The following is a 19,177-nucleotide window of genomic DNA, read 5'->3' as shown; positions in this document are numbered from 1 at the left end:
TTTCCGTATTTCAATAGGATCTTTTTTTGTATCAAAAAAAAGTCTTTATCATATTATCTTCTCCTAATTCAATTAATTCCATCTGTAGTTCCGTGGGTGCCGGCAGGATATCAACTAAATGTGGCTCATATGCAATTTCATTTCTAAAGTGTGTTCTTCAAAATCAGAAAATCTATCATTGTATTCTTCAATTAGCATGTCCAATATGGTTATGTAGTCTTTGAAAGTGTCACATACAACATATTTATGCTCCTTTAACATATATTTTAAACGAGGGAAATGTTCCCCAGATATTTCTGATTTAGAGAAAAGAGTTTTGTAAAAAATTAAATTTTTTTTGAAATACCTGAATTTTTTGCCACATGTCATATATATATATATATGTCTTGTTTTTCCCTGCAAATAAACATTTAATTCATTTTGCTTTTCCATAATATCACACAAAAACACAGCATTTCTACAAAATTCTTCATCTAATAAATCACATTCTTGTTGTTGTTCCTCATAAAATTTTTTAATTTGTTCTCGCAAAGCCAAAACTTTTACTAAAATTTATCCTTTTGATAACCAGCACACTTTACAATAATATCGCAAGTCGACATTATGTGTCTCATCATCCAATATAAGCATGCTTCGAAATTGGCGATCTCTTAAAGCATTTACTTGAATAAAGTTAACAATTGCAATAATTTTGTCCATTTTTAGCACAATGGTTTTGTTGGTGTAATATACAGTGGAACGAAATTAACTTTTCTAAATTGGGATTTTCTTTTTTTAACAATGAAACAAATCCTTCTCGCTTTCCTCTCATAGAAGGTGCACCGTCCGTTCATACACTCACCAGGTTACCAAGTTTAGTCCTCTCTCAAGACACATCTCTTTAAAGTTGTTAAAAATATTCCACCAGTCCTTCCAGTGAGCGTACCCAAAGCCAGTAGTTCCTCGTAACAATGAAAATCTTCAGTTATAGCATGAATAAAATATAATATTTGAGCAGAGTCATTTCTATCAGTGGTTTCATCTAACGCTATTGAAAAATATACATCTTTAGAGTGAATTATTACCTGAAGTTGTTCTACGTTCTGAGCTAATTCATGTTGTCTATTATTTATAGTTTTTCTTGAGAGAGGTAATTGTTTGTATTTGTCAACTTTTTCTGGATCTAAACATCCTACTGCTTCAACAATACATTCTTTTATCATTTCAATGTCACTAAATGGTTTGCCTTTTGTTCCAAGTGCATGCGCTATTTTGTATGTAACATCGGTTGCAGAAGTTCCTTGCTTAATAAAAGCACCAAAAGCTTTTTCCCTGTGCTGTTTTTCTTTCTTCATTTTTTGAAGTGCAGATTTACAAGCTTCTCCTTCTAATTTTACATATTTATGCTCCTTGTGAGATAGATAATGTTGATTTGCATTGTATTTTTTTAATGTTGTTAGTGCTGTATTACATATCAAACAAACCATTTTGTCTTTCACAGAAATAAGAATACTGCATCTCCCAATCTTCTTTAAATGTTCTGTTTTCTTCATTCAACTTCCTTTTAACTTTTTTGGACATGATGGGCAATCTAAAAATTAAGCAATTGTGAAATCAAACATAAGAAATTACAGGATTACAAAATTCAAGGCAAGAATACATACGGTTGTTAAAATATTTACAGTTACAAATATGCACATAAAAGCAACAGATAAAAAATCATATCTAAGAAAAAAATCAAAAAAATCAACAGATAAAAATCGATGTCACAATTTAAATTTTAAAATAAAAAAACTATTTTCGTCAAATTATTAACACTGTTAAAATATTTTTTTTATTTTAACAAACTTAACAGAGGATTAGAATTTTTCTATTATTAAATAGCTTTCGTTTTTTATCATTTGTGGTACATAAAAATGATTTTTAAATAAATAGAAAAGGTTAAACATGATATATTTTACTTTTTAGATCAAAAAATTTATATTTTCCTTTTTTAATTATCTGAATAATGTTTCTATATGGTGAAAAAAAAATATAAAGTTTTTTATTATTAAAACATTTTGAATATTTAATTTTAAAAAATATTAGTTTAAAAGTAGTAGGATTATTTAATCATTTTATTTCATCTTTGTGTAACAAAGGCCACGGGTTGTCCACTTCTGGTTTAAACCATCGGCAGGTATTGTTCTCATGTCGCGAATCCTTGTGATATTCTTGTCTGAAACGGTGTTGAACCTTGATTACGGATCGGCATTCCCCCAACCACAAAACACATGCAGCTTTCTCTTGTACGGTAGTCGTTGCCAGACTAACTAACTGACATGCTGCTGACTGCCGGCATGTGCAGCAAACTTGTTGCCCTATTGACTTCATTTGAACACCTTTCCTGCCATGGTGCTTGCCGTCTGTCACATAACATTAGTACAAAACTCCACCATTATTTTTCGGACACCCTGTACAATAACCCAATAAAAGTCATATGTATGAAGCACGTGAATATGGATTTAGAGCCCTTTGCCAAATGTAATCAGTTTGCCAGGGAACTCCGAAATAGGCAACCCAAGTACCATTAGCATTTAGAATAACGCTTATTGCTTTTCGCTGTGACACATGTATATTTTTGCATTTGCGTCATATGTTAGATTAATTATTTATTAATCTGGAATGTCATTCTGGTTGAAGGACAAATCCATATTAAAGTTTTCTGCATCCTGATTTTAAATAAATATCATTTAGGAAGTTTTCTTTAATTAATTTTTAGAAACTCTTTATTAGTTTTATAGAAGTGATTTTTGTTTTGGGTTTTTGACATTTGCATTTTAGCAGCATTTCTGTGGAAAGCTGTTGAAACACATATATACATTAGTATTTGAAGTAGATAATGTTTATATACCTTAATATGGTTGTTTTTATTATTTTATTTTTCAAAGTAATTTCAGTTGTGTTTCTTTTCCATATATATATATATATATATATTTTTTTTTTTTTTTTTCTTTCTTTTTTCCCCCCTATATAGAGACCTTTTAAAATGGTGTCAACGCATTGCCAAAGATTTTGATTTGGTATCTGTAGATGCAGCAATAGCAGCGTTTCAAGATGCATTGGACTGCTTTTGTCAAAGTATACCATACCCTAATAGAAGAACAACTATAGCAGAGGCCATTGGAGTCAAACTAAACTTACCAAAGGCTAAGGTAAGGATTTTAGATTTAATTATGAGGCCCACTCATGAAGTTTATCTTCTTCCTTAATAAAGAAACAACACTGCCTTCCCACAATATATTATATACACATACTGGCCAAAAAAAAAAAAAAAAAATAAGGATCTTTATTCAGTATCGAATTAGGCTGCCTTTGTTTTGTATAACAGCAAGTGTGCAGTGTGGCATTGGATTCCATAAGGTGTTTTAGAACAATTTGGTGTAATTGTAACCATTCTTGCAGCAAAATATCATAAATAAATAAATATATATATTTTTTTTCCTGTTTATACTCCGGCACGACAACCAAGTCAGTAGAGTTTACAATAAATCGTCAATACAAATATTTATCGTATTTAGTAGTCACGGGCTTGAACCCCGGTTCACTCAAGGAACGCATGCTATGCACTCTCACTCGTGACCACTCAGCTATGTAGATGTGACAGAGCTGAAGGTGGAGAACTTCATTGCTGAATAGCTCTCTTCAGCATATCCCACAACATTCAGAATAGGATTGAGACCAGGTGAACGTGGGGGCCAGGGAAGAAGGTAGAAATCTGTATTATGTTCTCCAAACTATTCTGGCATGATGTGCTTTTGCATTGTCATCCATAAAGTGGCCATCACCATTGGGGTAAAAGTGTAATATTGCAGGGTGCAGTAGAACCGATACAAAATTCTGGTACTCTCCGGATGACATTTAACGTTCTGTCGGTATCAGCAGATGCAGTTTGTGCAAAAAAACATTCCCCATACTACGATACCACTTCCAGATGCTTGGGTTGTGTTAACTAGGCAAGCAGGGTTCATCTCTTTGTGAGGTTTTTGCCACATTCTCTACCTACCATCAGGACAAAACAAAGTGTATTGTGATTCATCTGACTTTCTTGCATTGTTTTACTGACTAATTGCAAAATTCTTTCCACCACTGTGAGCGTATTTTTATGTTTTTCTCTGAAACATGTGGCTTCTGAATGGGCGGGTGACTGCCAATACCCAATTTCTTCAATTCCCTGCATGTGCTACAGGTTTGAAACCGGCAGTTCTGGGCTTGTGTAAGTTCAGATGTTATTTGCTGCACACTGGATGTCCTATTTTTCTGTACAGTCATCCTTGGAGTATGATAGCTTTGCTCTTAAAGTATTGTTTTTGTCATATCAAGCATATTTACAGTCAAGATAGATAACTTAGTGAATGCCCACTTTATATAGAGGTTTGGCATACCTTGTTAATTCAAAATGCAAGGGCCTTGAAATATATACTCTGATTAAGTAGGCTCTAATTTTATTAAAAATTTTAATAATGAGGTGATAATAAAAGCAAAGAAAAAGGGGGCATTTTACTCTTAACATTCACTGCTTATGTGCACTACATTGTGAACTTGGGTGGTTCCTGATAATAAATATCAAATTTTTTTGTTTAGTGTTAACATAATTTTCAAGGAAGAGAAAAGTCATGGCGAATAGAGAAAAGTAAAGATTGATAAGAATAAAATAAACAAAACAAAGTTCTCTCCAGTTGTTAACCCTGACTGTTAAGCAATTTCTGTGATCAAGGTTTTCTTAATGTATGTTAAACCTCTTGTACAAGTGGCCCACTTTTCTTGGGTCTCTTGTAGAATAAGTAGACTGCCTGTTTGATATCCTAAACTGCAGGCAATAATCCAACTTGGTCTAAAGCCTTCACTCTCAGGAAAACACCCAAAAGTACATAAAAGTGCACAAATTAACACTAACAAATCAACACATTTGAAAGGAAACAAGTGCCTTGGATGCCAAGGCACTTGTTTCTTTCCAAAGTTTCCTTTATCAATAGCATCTTGTGTATTATTGATAAAGCTGTATTATAAATAGTTCTGTTAAAGTTACAAATCCAGTTTTTCCTAAACTCACAACAGTGTGAGTAGACTTCCACCGTATGGCTAAGTGAGGTCCAGAAAGGAGAACAGACTGTCTTTTTTTAAAATTTTTATTTCAAATTAAAATTTCCCCCATGATTGTGCATCACTCACAACTGCTTGCTGAATTGATTGAATCAAAAAAGAAATGTTCGACAAACATGTGAATAGAATTATTTATTGTATTTATTCAATTTTTTATCTCACGCGCAGGAAAAATTACAAAAGCGTGCAATTTAAAAAATTTTCAAAATTACAAAATAAGAGGGGGAGACAGGAATAACATCAGTAAGTTTTATCTCTCGAACATCATTGCCAGAATTGACGTCTTCAGCTGATAAGTATGCCGCTGTGGAGATTTAGAAGGGGTCGGCCACTCAACCTTATGAAAGAACATATTAATGGATGACTGGATGTTAGTTTTTTTTCTTTTCATCGTAGATTTCTTTGTAGCAAGCAAGCATATCATTCACTCCTCTGTTAACTTTTAAGAATCGTTCACTGTCAGGATCCATCTTCTAAAACCTAACCATTGGTGATGAAGCGTCTCGGCTCCTCATTCAGTTCATCTTGAGCTTTGTCAGCATTTTCTTATTTTACTATCACTGCCAGCAAGTCAACAAGTTCTTCGTTAGATAATTCCTTCTCTTCTTCCTCTATTACATCTTTGGCATCAATCTCCAACTGAAGTAGCTCTGCAACCTTTACAATCTTATTTGTGTAACCTCTTCATATGATTAATCTTTTTCAAATCCTTCGAAGCCTTTTATGTGCTGTGGGCATATTTTCTTCCCTGCACCATTTAAACAACTTTTAGTAATTTCCACCCAGGCCTTATTAATGTTTAAAATGGTGTGGTAAATATTGTAAGGATTTCCAAAAGTCTCTTAACATAAACCTTTTCTCACCGTCTACTACAGTCAATGCCTGAGCAAATGTTGGGTGTAAATAGTATGCTTTTAAATTCGAAATAACCGCCTGATCCATAGGTTGGATGAGTGAAGTCGTGTTTTTCAGTAGAAATATGGCTCACATTCGAATTGAAATCATCTAGATGTGTAGGATGTCCAGGAACATTATCTAATAGAAGCAAAATCTTGAAAGGAACGTCGCCGTCTTTACAATATTTTTCAACCTCGGGAATGAAGCAGCATTTAAACCAATTCTCAAAGAGAGATATTGTTATCCCTGCTCTCTTGTTCAATCGAAATGCACGGGTAGATGGCACCTCCGTAGCCAGGTGGGAAGGAGCAGCAGTGCCTAGCACAAGCTTCTTGATTAGACCGGGGTTTGAGCCCGTCACCACCAAATACGGAGGATGCGGAAAGGTCAGGGAATGACCACCGCATATCCTGGAGCAATATGGCCTTAGTTGCTAATGCTCCTAAAAACCAAATAACTAACTAGCTAACTAACTGCATGGGTAGGGTGGCTTTATTGATGCCCTTAAATGCACGACAATTTTCAGAATGGTACACAAGCAGTGGTTTTAATCTGTAATCTCCAGCTGCATTAGCCCCAAGCAAAAACATGGCCCTATCTTTTGACGCCTTGAAAGCTGGCAATGTATGTTCGATCCATCATTTTTTATAATACAGAGCAGTCTCATTAACGTTAAAAATTTGCTGCGTTGGATAGCCGCCTTTATCAATAATTTTTTCCAACACATCACAAAATTTCTCTGCAGCTGCAGAATCGGCACTGGCGACTTCATCACATAATTTAACATTGTCAAAACCAACACGATGCCTGAACTTATAAAACCACCCTTTGCTTGCCACGAACTTGGATTGGAGTTCGCCGTACTTATCCTTGCTGCTTTTTGCTTTTGTAAATACTTGCAACAAGTATTTGCATTTTGCATCTTGTTGCAAAAAAGCAACAAGTAAATACTTGTTGCTTTTGCTTGAATGGTATTAGACTCGTTTCTGAATCTGATTTTCCATCCATATTATTAACAGCTGTTCCATCCTCGATATAGCACCTGAATGCTGTTTTGTGATCACTGCTGATCTTAAGTGCGTTGATCCTTTGACATGTTCTTTTATACACACACTGTCCTTTAAAATAGTATTCACTGTTGAAGCAGTGAGACCTAATTCCCTTGCAATAGATGACATACTTTGTCCTGCTTCATACTTAATCATTTTCATCATCATTTCTAAATCAACTTTGTCTCGTTTCCTGGCACTACCACCACTTGTACTTTTCTTTGGTCACTTCCCCTTCATCATTGTAATACGTAAATAGGGATGAAGAGAAGTTTCTGAAAATTTGTTTTTTATATGATTGAAGATTTCAGTGAAGGGGAACACATTTCACCATAATAGTGTAAAAACCCACATAATTGCAGTTATTGGTATTATTGCAAATGAAGTAAAATTGAGTTTACTACCCGTTTATAATTAGATGCACTAACAGAAAAGCCCAATAAACTGGAAAGTGCAAATTGTTTTTATTTTATGGTCGTGACCTTCAGAAACATGCTTTAGAAAAAAATTATCACAAAGGAGTTCAAAATCGATTCTTGTAATGGGAACATATGATAATGATGAAAGGGTAGAGCAATTTCAATTATAAATATGATCTTTTAGAGAGATAAATAGCTTAGTAATATGGCAAAATTTTCAACTTTCAATGACTTGGAACGAATTACAAAAAAAAAAAAAAAAAAAGTGTTATTGGGTTCACATTATGATATTTTCACGATACCTCCATTTATTCCTATGGGATGCAAAATACGTTTCCATAATTTTTTTTAAGTTTACACTGGCCCGCAAAAACTTACGTAAAGTTGAATTTCCATAAGTCAGGGAGTTCCTGAATATTGTTAATTGAGTTTCCCTCAATTAACAATATAGAGTTTTTATATGCCTTTAAGTTTGGATAATTAGAAATACAGTGGATTCCAATTATTTGGGCTACCGGTTAATCGGGGCAGCTATTTATTTGGGACAAATCTTAAAAACCAGAACCCAATCGAGAAAATAGCCAAGGTTTACTTCACTTAATTGGGACAAAATGCCGTTTAATCGGGGCAGGAGACCGCAGCACTAGAGATTATCCTGCAATTGTCTCCGACCGTACCACATAGTTCGGTCGGATTTCTGGAGGTCACAACCATAAAACAATAAAAACAATTAGCTGTCACTTGTTTATTGGGCTTTTCTGTTAGTGCACTCTATCATAAACGAATAGTAAACTCGATCTTATTGAACTTACGATAATACTGACAGCTGGAATTCTGTGGGTTATTATGGTAAAATGTGTTTACACTTCCATGGAATCTTCAATCATATAAAAAAAGTAATTTTCAGAATCTTCTCTTCATTCCTATTTTTAAAGCATTGTAACTTGTTACTCCATTCCCGCTTGCGCGTATTGTGTTACTTGCAATTTGTGTGTGCCGTGATTTTTGTTATTGATTGCTTATCTTTTTACTGTTTTAAATTTTAACCCCACCCACTAATGTCAGTGAACAGAAATATCAACTAGTTTAGTTAGTATGTACACATTACAGTACATATTCCGATTATCATGTATATTCTTCCGAATTTCACGTATCATTTAATTTTTTTAATTGGTAAGGTAATAAAGGGTAAATTTGTGCCTAATATGTCTTTACTTTTATAGCCTGTGGATAATATTCCTACTATTTTCGCTAATTAGAATCGCTGTTTAATAGAATTAAAATTCAATTCACAAACGGGATCAAAATGACCGGCGCTTACTGCACATCATATAGTGAACGGTACTTTACTATGGTGAGTTCGTCGTAACATGATTTGATTGTACATTGAACTAATTGTAAAGGGAGGGTACATTGTATTTTTAACTATTTACGTGAAACTTTGGATAATTGGGGCAGCCGCTTAATCGTTGTTGTTATTTGGTTTTTAGGAGCATTAGCAACTAAGGCCATATTGCTCCGGGGATATGCGGTGGTCATTCCCTGACCTTTCCGCATCCTCGGTATTTGGTGGTAACAGGCTCGAATCCCGGTCTAATCAAGAAGCGTGTGCTACGCACTGCTGCTCCTGCCCACCTGGCTACAGAGGCGCCAATGCTGCTTAATCGGGCCAAAGTGCACTAGTCTCAATGTGTCCCAAATAACTGGAATCGACTGTATTTGTACAGTGAAATGCAAAGTCTGAACTAGTATTTCTATTAGTAGTGATGTAAGGAAGCAAGCTTATATAGCATTCCATAGGGAGGGACCATATCCACATCATCTGATGAAATTTTTCTAAGACTTCTTTAAATTTATTCAAACTATCCACTTCCGCAACACCAGATAAAAGTTTGATCCAGCAGTCAGTTACTATGGATGAAAGCAATTTAAGTTTTATGTCCTCCCTGCACGTGTTTATCATCTGAGAAAGAGTATGAATACCATTAACATTTAGTTCATTTGATTAATATATAGGCTTAAGCTTTTGCTTACAGGTACCTAGTTTCCGGATGTTCTAGTTTGCAGAACTGAAGTATTTTTTATGCAAGAGTATCCTCATGTGTCCCTGACTAATCTTACTGCTTTTTACTGCATCTGTTGCAACTCCTGAGCTTACTCCTGTTTTGTGTAGTCTTTTTGCACTTTCTTATTCCAGAGGTGTTTTTTCTTCTGCTTGGAAATTTGTTCATATCCAGCTAGTTTCTAAAAAGGGTGACAAATCCCTTCTATCCAGTTATTGTCCCATTGCAATTACTTCTACCCTTTCCAAAGTAATGGAGAAATCAATTAATTGCCAACTCTTAAAACTATCTGGAAATCTTTCATCTAATCAACGATCACTAGTATGGATTCCATCAGTGTCGTTCCTCTGGTGATATTCTGGCTTATGTTACCCCTCTATAGATAAACTCAATGGAAAAGTTTGGTGAAACTTTTCCACTGAATGTGGAAAACTTGTATATTAATGGATTTCCTATCCTATCCATAGTTTTGAAATCCTAACCATAGTTTTGTTGAAAATGGAATGCACATTGCATTCCATTTTCAAGTTTGAGAAACCGTGCCCTGCTCAAAAACAGCTTCAACTTCTCGAGTATCCACTGCCAAATCCTTAAATGCTGATCTCCACGTAATTCTCCAGTGGGGCAAAGATAACTTTTTCAATCCTTCTAAAAATCAGTCCTCTCTTATGTCTCACAAAAAAGGATTCTTCTGCTCCTAAGCTCATCTTTGATGACGCTCCAATTTCTAAGCAAGATCTTGGGGATTACCCTAACTTGTAATCTTTCTTGGCATAAAGTACATTACAAATATCGCTTCCTCTGCATCAAATAAACTGGGTTTTCTCTTTTGCTCTTGGCATTACTTTTCTTACAAACAGTCGATTCTAGAAATCTCAAATCCAGCCTACTATGGAATATTGTTTCCCCATATGGGGCGGTGCACCCAAAACCTCTCTCAGGCTTCTAGATTCCATTCAAAAGAGAGCAGTTAGGTTAATTAATGTCTCATCTCTAACAGAATCTCTCCACTCTATGTCTCTGTTTCTGTTGCATTCCTTTTCTGTAGATACTTGCATGGGCACTGTTCTGAATTGGCTTCTATAATTCTCTCTCTCTTTTAAAGCAATCCAAACACGTGCCAGTAACCAGTCAACATTCTTTTACTGTCCAAGTTCAAACTCATAGAATCAACTTTTCTTCTTCTTCCTCATTTATTCATTCAACTTCCGTTTTCTGGAACCACCTTCCTTCATACATATTTCCTGAAAATTACAATCTATAGAAGTTCAAGCTTAATGTTAACAAATATTTTCTTTCAATTTTTCAACCTTCAACCCATTCATGATACTAAGTACTATAGGTATTAAAAAAAAACAAAGTACCTATATATAACAATGATCCTTGAGAAATGAAAAAAAATTTAGTGTGGAAAACATTTATTTAATATGATATACTGCAAGATAGTAAACTAATTATAAGGAATTGTGGGAAATGTGGTTTCTTTCTTTGTCAGTTCTTTACTTTTATTTAATTTTATTTTACTTTATTGTTTATTATTAGTTATATTTTGTAGTTTACAATAATATACCATTACAGAATTTTTAGTGCACCCCCCTGAACAGTATCGTGAAACAACCTGTTGGGGACCTTACATGATCAGTTATAGCTGTAATGGGCAAGAGTGTTAAGTTACAGAATTTCCTGAGAAAGAGAGAAATATCACCCTCTTTGTATTGAGTAGCCTAATAACCTTAACTAAAAGCCCAAGGTGCAGATATTTTATCATTAGCACATGTGCAATTATACATAATGAAAAATGCAATGATTATTGTTAATTTCAATGTTCTCTTTGTCAGGCTGAACATTGAATTCTAGAAACATTTTTATTATGTGCAGGATGTTGAATTTTCCTCAGTACGGTTGTCATCTTTCTCATTTCAGCTAAATTAATGTGTCATCTTTTGTTTACTAACATATCTACCAAAATGATGAAAATTAAGCGATTCTGACCAATTTAAATAAGAGATCGTGAAAATTCTCTTCGGTATTGATAATTATCTTTTGATTAATTTTGATGCCTTCTTATTCTTTTCATGTGTTTCAGATTAATTAAGCTCTATTGTTGTTACCAATAGGCGCCTCCGTAGCCAGTTGGGAAGGAGCAGCAGTGCGTAGCACACGCCTCTTGATTAGACGAGCCCATCACCACCAAATACGGAGGATGCGGAAAGGTCAGGGAATGACCACCACATTTCCCGGAGCAATATGGCCTTAGTTGCTAATGCTCCTAAAAACCAAATCACTCACTCACTCATTCACTCACTCACTCACTCACACACACACACACACACACACACACACACACACACACACACACACACACACACACACACACACACACACACACACACACACACACACACATATTGTTACCTATATCTCAACTAATTTTATGACTGCTTAGTCACTTAGTGGTCCTCACCTACTTCCAAAACACAAGCAGTACATTCTAAATGTGAACTCTAGCTAAACAGTAATCTGATCCACTTTGCAGTGAACTTAGATTTTTTGCACTTGATAGGAAGCACATTTGAATGCTATTACTTTGCATCACGTCCATGGCCGCTGCGGCCCTGTGTGCTGCCAGTAAGTAAAATAAATAAATAAAAGGAAAAGTATACAAATTTGTTTCCTTGCTTTAATAGTTGCGAATTTATTAATTATTTCTTTTATGTTTATTTGTTCCAAAAGATCATTTTCTATTGAAATTATTTCCAAATTAGAGTCATTGTTGAGACATTTTTGATTGTAAATAATTTTTGATTAATTTTAATTTTGAAAAACTCTGTTCACCCGAGGCAACTGAAACTGGTAAAGTTATTTTTCTTAATGCAACTGCTACATTTGGAAAAAAAGTATCTTTAAAATCGTGTTTAAAAAAATATTGTAACTCTTCGAATGGAGTATATAAATTTATATTCAACATAAATTTGAAGTACTCTAACTTCTTCAGATAATGGTAATCCATCAATATCGGACTCATTACGATCAATGTCACTTAAGTTAATATATAAACCTTTGCAATGATTTAATAAATCATCATCTGACCTTTTTTTTTTTTTTTTAATTCAGAAATATTATAAAACATTTAAAATATTTCTACATGTTCTTTCATATTTGTAAACCTTTCAGTTAACAAGAAAATTGTTGTGTCCATAATTTGAAAGGAAAAAAAAAAAAAAAAAAAAAAATTAATTTTGAAATTTTTTTGAGGATCCTGAATTGAATATCTCTACTTTTATAATCGAAATGATGTTTGTTCAATACCAATCATAGTAGCCATATTATTAGCCGAATCGAGAATTTTTTTGACTGGTTACTCTATTCTATTTTCTTTAAAATATTCCGTGATATTTTGTAGAAATTCAAGAGCTTCATATATATCAGAATCCTTTTTTTTTTTTTTCTTTTTGAGCATTTTACTTATCAGATTAATTTTATTTAAAATATCATGCCAAATTATAATTGAACAAAGAAACGTTGATGTTATTTTTAAGGCTATTGATTTAGCATGATTCCTTGCATCCATGTTTTTATTGTCATCTTCAGTGATTATAACAAAATACTAGAAATGACTAGCTTCTCTAGTCATTTCTAGTATTTTTTCTGTAATATTTTGTGAAATTATTACAGATCATTTAATTTTGTATTTGATCACCCAAATAATGCACAATATTTTTTGATTCAGATTTCTGAATACGGCGAATATGTTCTGCCATAACTAATCAACTTTAGCAATTGTTTCAGAAAGTTTTAAAAAGTTACCATGATCATTTTCATATAAATCTTTTGAAGATCGCCGAATGCTATACATTGCCTTGCTAAAAATAGTATCATATATATTATTCTGGCTGAACTCCTGAACATGGGCATCTCTGTTGTGGTCTTCGCTGAAGAACAGAGTGATTGTCCGGTTGAGCTCTGTGATTGGCTGATTATTGGGAGTGCGTAATTTAACTCATTTTGCATTTCTGATTGTTTTATTGGATGCAAATTCGCTTCTGATTTTAGCGGGAAATGTAAAATTATCGTGCTGTTGTTTAGTCATCGTTGTGCTTCTCTGCTGCCCTCGGTTATTGTGTGTTATTCCATTTGCAAAAGGATGGACGTAAGACTGTAACTGAATTGTGTGTGAATTTGAATTACCTTCGGAATACAGTACGTGTTTTCGTGCAGATGTTTGAAGTGTACTGGCATGCGAAGACTGGTGAGATTAGTTTTTTTTTTTTTTTTTTTTTTGCTTTCAAGTTATTTCTTGACGATTTGATGTTTTTTGCAGCAACTGTATGCATGAATTGCCAGTATCAGGTTCTCTTTATATTAGTGGGTGTGGGGGAAGCAACCACCAGAACAAAAAAAAAAATCCCCAAGAAACGTTTCTGTTGGCATGCACGAGCAATTCTCATTGTCAGTGCATGTGAAATTGTCTAGTAATGTACAAAGGAGAAGAATCAGTGGTACTGGTTGTATGTGGTGTTAATTTGCCTTGTTCAGGCAAAGTTTTTTCTGTTTTATTAGCTTAAATTGGCATATTAACTTATTTTCTGGAGTAGCTTTATATTCCTAGTTACGATATTTAGTTTAAAGTTTAACTTAGATAGACATTTTGTAGGTTATTACTTAGTATCGGTAAGGGTATCCAATCCATGTGTTCCAAGTTTTGCAGTTCTGCTAAACGAGAAGTTTTTTAGCCACATTTAGCCGCTTTATTGACCAATTGTTATATTAAATTATTTTCTATAAGTAGCTTATAGACCTAGTCAAGATCCTTGGTTTATTCTGAATTGAGACAGTAAGATTTTGGAAGCTAATTAATACTTTAAGTGTCCATAGATTTACCGTTCGTAACTCGCCGCCATTGTTATACAATACAACATTATATCCCGATACAACATTATATCCCGACATTATATCCCCATATCCCGAACTATTTAGCTTAGTATGGTATAGTATAGTATAGTATATTATATAATATTGTCAATTAATCAGTAAAATCTATTAATCTTGTTAAACTTCATTATCAATTAAATTGTACTTTTTAGCTAAATACATATAACGACTTAGATTTTACAAACGTAACATAATTAATTAATACATAACTTGATACGGAATTTATATAAATGGAACTCGTAGATAATACTCAATACTGAAAAATATATAGATATATAGTGTTATAACTGTGTTGGGATACAAGTTTAGGGTTATAATTTTGTACTGAAATTAAAATTTTATTGAAATTAATCGAAATCATGACTCAGACCAGAGCAGCAAAGCAAAAGGCTCAAACTAATGAGAGTGCTGTGGCTCAGGGAAGAACTGAGGGGGGGGGGCAGTTGCCCTCTGAATCACAACCTTTTAAAATGCACTACTTGCTTGATGTTTGTGGAGCAATCGGGTACAGGACATGATATTGCCATGGGGATGTTTTTGTGTGTGCGTGATGTAAGGAGCGTAACGAAATCAGGCAACAACTCAGCATTGTTATGGGCCTATATGAGAGCTTGAAGGACAGGGTGGATGCCCTTGAAGGATCTAAATTGAAGGGCCCATCAAGCTCTCAGCTGCCCACATCAACGCCAGAGATTGCACTTGATCATCACACAGCACAGTGGAAACCCCCAAGGCAGAATGCGCTGGTCCCACAGGAACTAGTAGTTGTTGGTAACTCTATTGTCAGGGAAACGGGGAACATGATATGTAAAAAGGATAGGTAGAATAGGACCAGGGTATGTCTGCCAGGGCCAAAGGTTGATGATGTTGTAGAGCGGATATCATCTTTTAAGGGCACAAAAGATGATATTGTACACGTTAGCACTAATGATATTAAGAGTAGGAGACCGGTGGAATTACTTAACAAGTACAAGTCATTGTTGAATAAAAGCCATGAATTAGGGTTGAATTTGAAAGTGCTTAGAAGAAAAGACACGATAGGAGGGAGTATATGATGAGAGCCTTGTCGATCAGTTCGGCCCTAGAAAGATTGTGCAGGGCTCAGGGGGTAGAATTTTTTTCAGCCTAGCCTGTACTTGTTAACAGGAGAGACTGGTTCTACAGGGATGGGATACACTTAAATAGAAAGGGTGCAAGAATATTTGCTGATGCTATCGAGGCAGTGTTAAGCGGGTTGGAAAACTTCTAACTTGGGGGGATACAAGGACTAATATATTGACAGTAGCCTCTGGCAGAGGTGAAAGTGATTCTTGCACTGCTTCTATTGGAATGAGCAGCAGCCTGGAAAACAAGATGCAGGGTATTTCAGAGACTGTTGGGAGTCATTGCGGTACAAGTAAACACATGGGTTATGTTAGGGTAGCTAAGAATAGGAACAGCTGCATGTATACACCAATGCTAGGAGTTTGGTAAATAAATTTGAGGTATTGCTCAAAACATTAAAGGCAGATATTGTTGGAATATCAGAGACGTGGTGTCACACATATATAAGGAATGCAGAACTGGAATTTGGGCGGTACAATGTATACAGAAAGCATAGGAAGGTAGGAGGGGTTATGCTATTAGTTAAGAAACACATAAAATCCAAGGAAGTGAAGCCAGTCGACATCGCTGGACAGTGCAATGTCGAGTCAGTTTGGTTGACATAAGCATTCGGAGATCAAAATTGAGAGTAGGAGTGTGCTATAGGCCTAATGACTCTAATGGATATAATAAGAAACTGTACAGGGAAATAGAGTGGGCCAGTCAATCAGAGAGTCTTATAATGCGGGATTATAATTTCCCAGAAGTTAACTGGAATTTGTGGGCTGGTCACTCACACACTAGCAAGGCTTTTGTGGATTTATTGGATGATTGTTTTCTACATCAGCATGTTCGGGAGGCAACTAGAGGGAGTAATACTCTTGATCTGATCATAAGTAGTGATTCTTCATGCATTAAGAATCCTGCAGATAAAGGAACCACTAGGTGGCAGTGATCACAGTGTGCTGAAGTGGGATTTACTCAAAGAGGTAACTACCATCAGGGGTAAAGGGAAGGGTTATTGCTTTCGTAAAGGCGACTACGATGGTCTGAGACAGTATTTAAATTCTATACAGTGGGATCAACTGATGATGTTACCAACAGCAAATTCAAATTGGGAAGCATCAAAGAACTTACCTTGGAAGCTACTAGGCTTTACATACCAACTAAGAAATATTGTTCAAGGTTTAGGCCTAAATGGATGTCAGATGAACTAATGAGACATATGGCAGAGAAGAAAAATGCATGGGATTCATAATGGGTGACATGGCTGGTATGTAACCAAGTCACAAATGAGATTGGGCAGGCAAAGGCAGATTATGAGAAATCTTTGGCAAAGGATGCAAAGAAAAACAGCAAAGAGTTCTTTACCTATGTAAAATATAGAAGGAAAGGGATGAATCAGATTGGTCCACCAGATATTGATGGTTCAACTGTTGATGATCCTGCTCAGGTGGCTAACAAACTAAATGAGCATTTTTGCATCTACATTCACACATGAGGAGTTATTCTGGAAGGGGAATGTCAGAGGGGATTGCCTGAGCTAGATGATTTTGTTATTACTGAGAGGAAAGTGGAGGAGAAATTGTTGAGGATAAACATAAAAAAAGGCACTCGGGGTGGATGGGATCTATCCAGTTATATTAAAGGAGGCAGCAAAGGAAGTAAGCAAACCCTTAGCCATAATTATGAGAGCTTCTTTGGACTCACGGGAGGTACCCATAGACTGGAGATGTGCAAATGTGACCCCAATTCACAAAGGAGGATCAAAGGCTGACACAAGTAATTATAAACCTGTGAGTTTAACTTCTGTTCCAGGAAAATTAATGGAGGCACTGGTTAAAGAAGCACTGCAGGATCATCTAGACAAGACTTCAGTTATAGCTTGGACACAGCACGGTTTTGTTAAGGGAAAGTCTTGCCTGAACAATTTGATTGGATATTATGATGCAGTCACAAAAGAACTGGATGCAGGGAATAACTTTAAAATTATATATTTGGATCTTAGAAAAGCTTTTGATACTGTTGCACATGGAAGACTGCTGCACAAATTGGAGCAGTGTGACATTGGAGGCAAATTGCTGCTATGGATAAAGGGATGGTTGAGGGGAAGAAGATAGAAAGTTGTAACCAGTGGACACTGCTCATTGTGGATTAATGTTATTAGTGGAGTCCCTCAGGGTTCAGTGCCGCCTCCGTAGCCAGGTGGGAAGGAGCAGCAGTGCATAGCACACACTTCTTGATTAGACCGGGGTTCGAGCCCGTCACCACCAAATACGGAGGGTGAGGAAAGGTCAGAGAATGACCACCGCATTTCCCGGAGCAATATGGCCTTAGTTGCTAATGCTCCTAAAAACCAACCAACTAACTAACTAACTAACTCAGGGTTCAGTGTTGGTTCCGTTGTTGTTTTCTGTATTTATAAATGATATTGATGATGGTATATCAAGCTTAATGTCCAAGTTTGCAGGCGACACAAAGGTTGGCATGGTTGTTAAGGATGCTGCTGCTGCTGCTGCAACAGGATTTGGAAAGGTTGAGCAGATGGCCTGAGAGGTGGCAAATGAAGTTTAACATTGACAAATGTAAACTACTACATGTGGGAAATAGTAACCCCAGAGAAACATATCAACTCTGTTGTACTACACTGAGAGTGGTAGAGAATGAAAGGGACCTGGGGGTAATTGTGCAGGCAGATACAAAGGGTACTAGGAAAGTTTTGCAATATGACGCAACAATGAATCACAGGAAGCTGCATGTTGAGACATGTTCATACGTGCATAGTAGCCACCGCGCCAAGTCGATGGGCTCAGTTATTCATTAGTAGTGAGAGTGTAAAGTGCTTGCGATGGCATCGTGGTCACGAAATGAGATAAGGACAGTTTTGCGGTATAATTTCGTGCGTGGTTTAACCATAGACCAGTGCTTAGAAGAAATGACTCTTGCACTAGATTATGATTGTCCACATCGTACAACGATATTCAGGTGGTATAGAGAATTCCAAAGGGGAAATTTCACTGTGGAGGATTCTGAGAGGCCGGGAAGGCCACGAACGTCAGTTTCGGAGGAAAACGTTACTGCTGTGAGGAAAATGCTTGACGAAAACAGGCGAGTGACCTACCAACAGATAGAGGATACTTTGGGCCTAAATGCACCAGCAATTCGTTCGATTCTGCAAGATCATTTGCACGTGAAGAAACTTTGTTCTCTCTGGGTGCCGCATCAACTGACTGAAGAGCAGATGACACGACGTGTGACTTGGTGCCGGGAGATGTTAAAAAAGTTTGATAAGGGACAATCTCGGTATGTGAACAACATCGTGACAGGTGACGAGACTTGGCTGTACTATTACGATCTGCCAACCAAGGTTCAAAACAAAGTTTGGGTCTTTGATGATGACGACACACCCGTAATTGTCAGAAAATCCCGGTCTGTAAAGAAGAAAATGATAGCTGTATTTTTCAAATCGAGTGGAATTGTGGAACGTGTCGTTTTGGACACGCAGAAGACAGTCACAGCTAAGTTGTATACTGAACAATGCCTGCCTAAAGTCATTGGATCTATGAAGAACCTGCAGCCAAAGTCAGGAATGGACACCTGGTACCTCCATTAC

General features: G+C 35.9%; 1 protein-coding gene across 1 annotated transcript in view; it reads left to right on the top strand.

The window, feature by feature from the left end:
* The window catches only part of LOC150081532 (midasin), a 1,449,634-nt gene that overhangs the window by 154,066 nt on the left and 1,276,391 nt on the right, over window positions 1-19,177 (top strand). The window contains exon 11 of the mRNA XM_090380238.1: window positions 2,996-3,173. Within this exon, the coding sequence (XP_090236364.1) occupies window positions 2,996-3,173 (178 nt within the window). The remainder of the gene's footprint in view (window positions 1-2,995; window positions 3,174-19,177) is intronic.

This window comes from Mastigoproctus giganteus, chromosome 8 (assembly GCF_048544385.1).
Source record: "Mastigoproctus giganteus isolate SK-2022 chromosome 8, ASM4854438v1, whole genome shotgun sequence".
Lineage (NCBI taxonomy): Eukaryota > Metazoa > Arthropoda > Arachnida > Uropygi > Thelyphonidae > Mastigoproctus > Mastigoproctus giganteus.
This window is presented reverse-complemented; position numbering and strand designations above follow the sequence as displayed.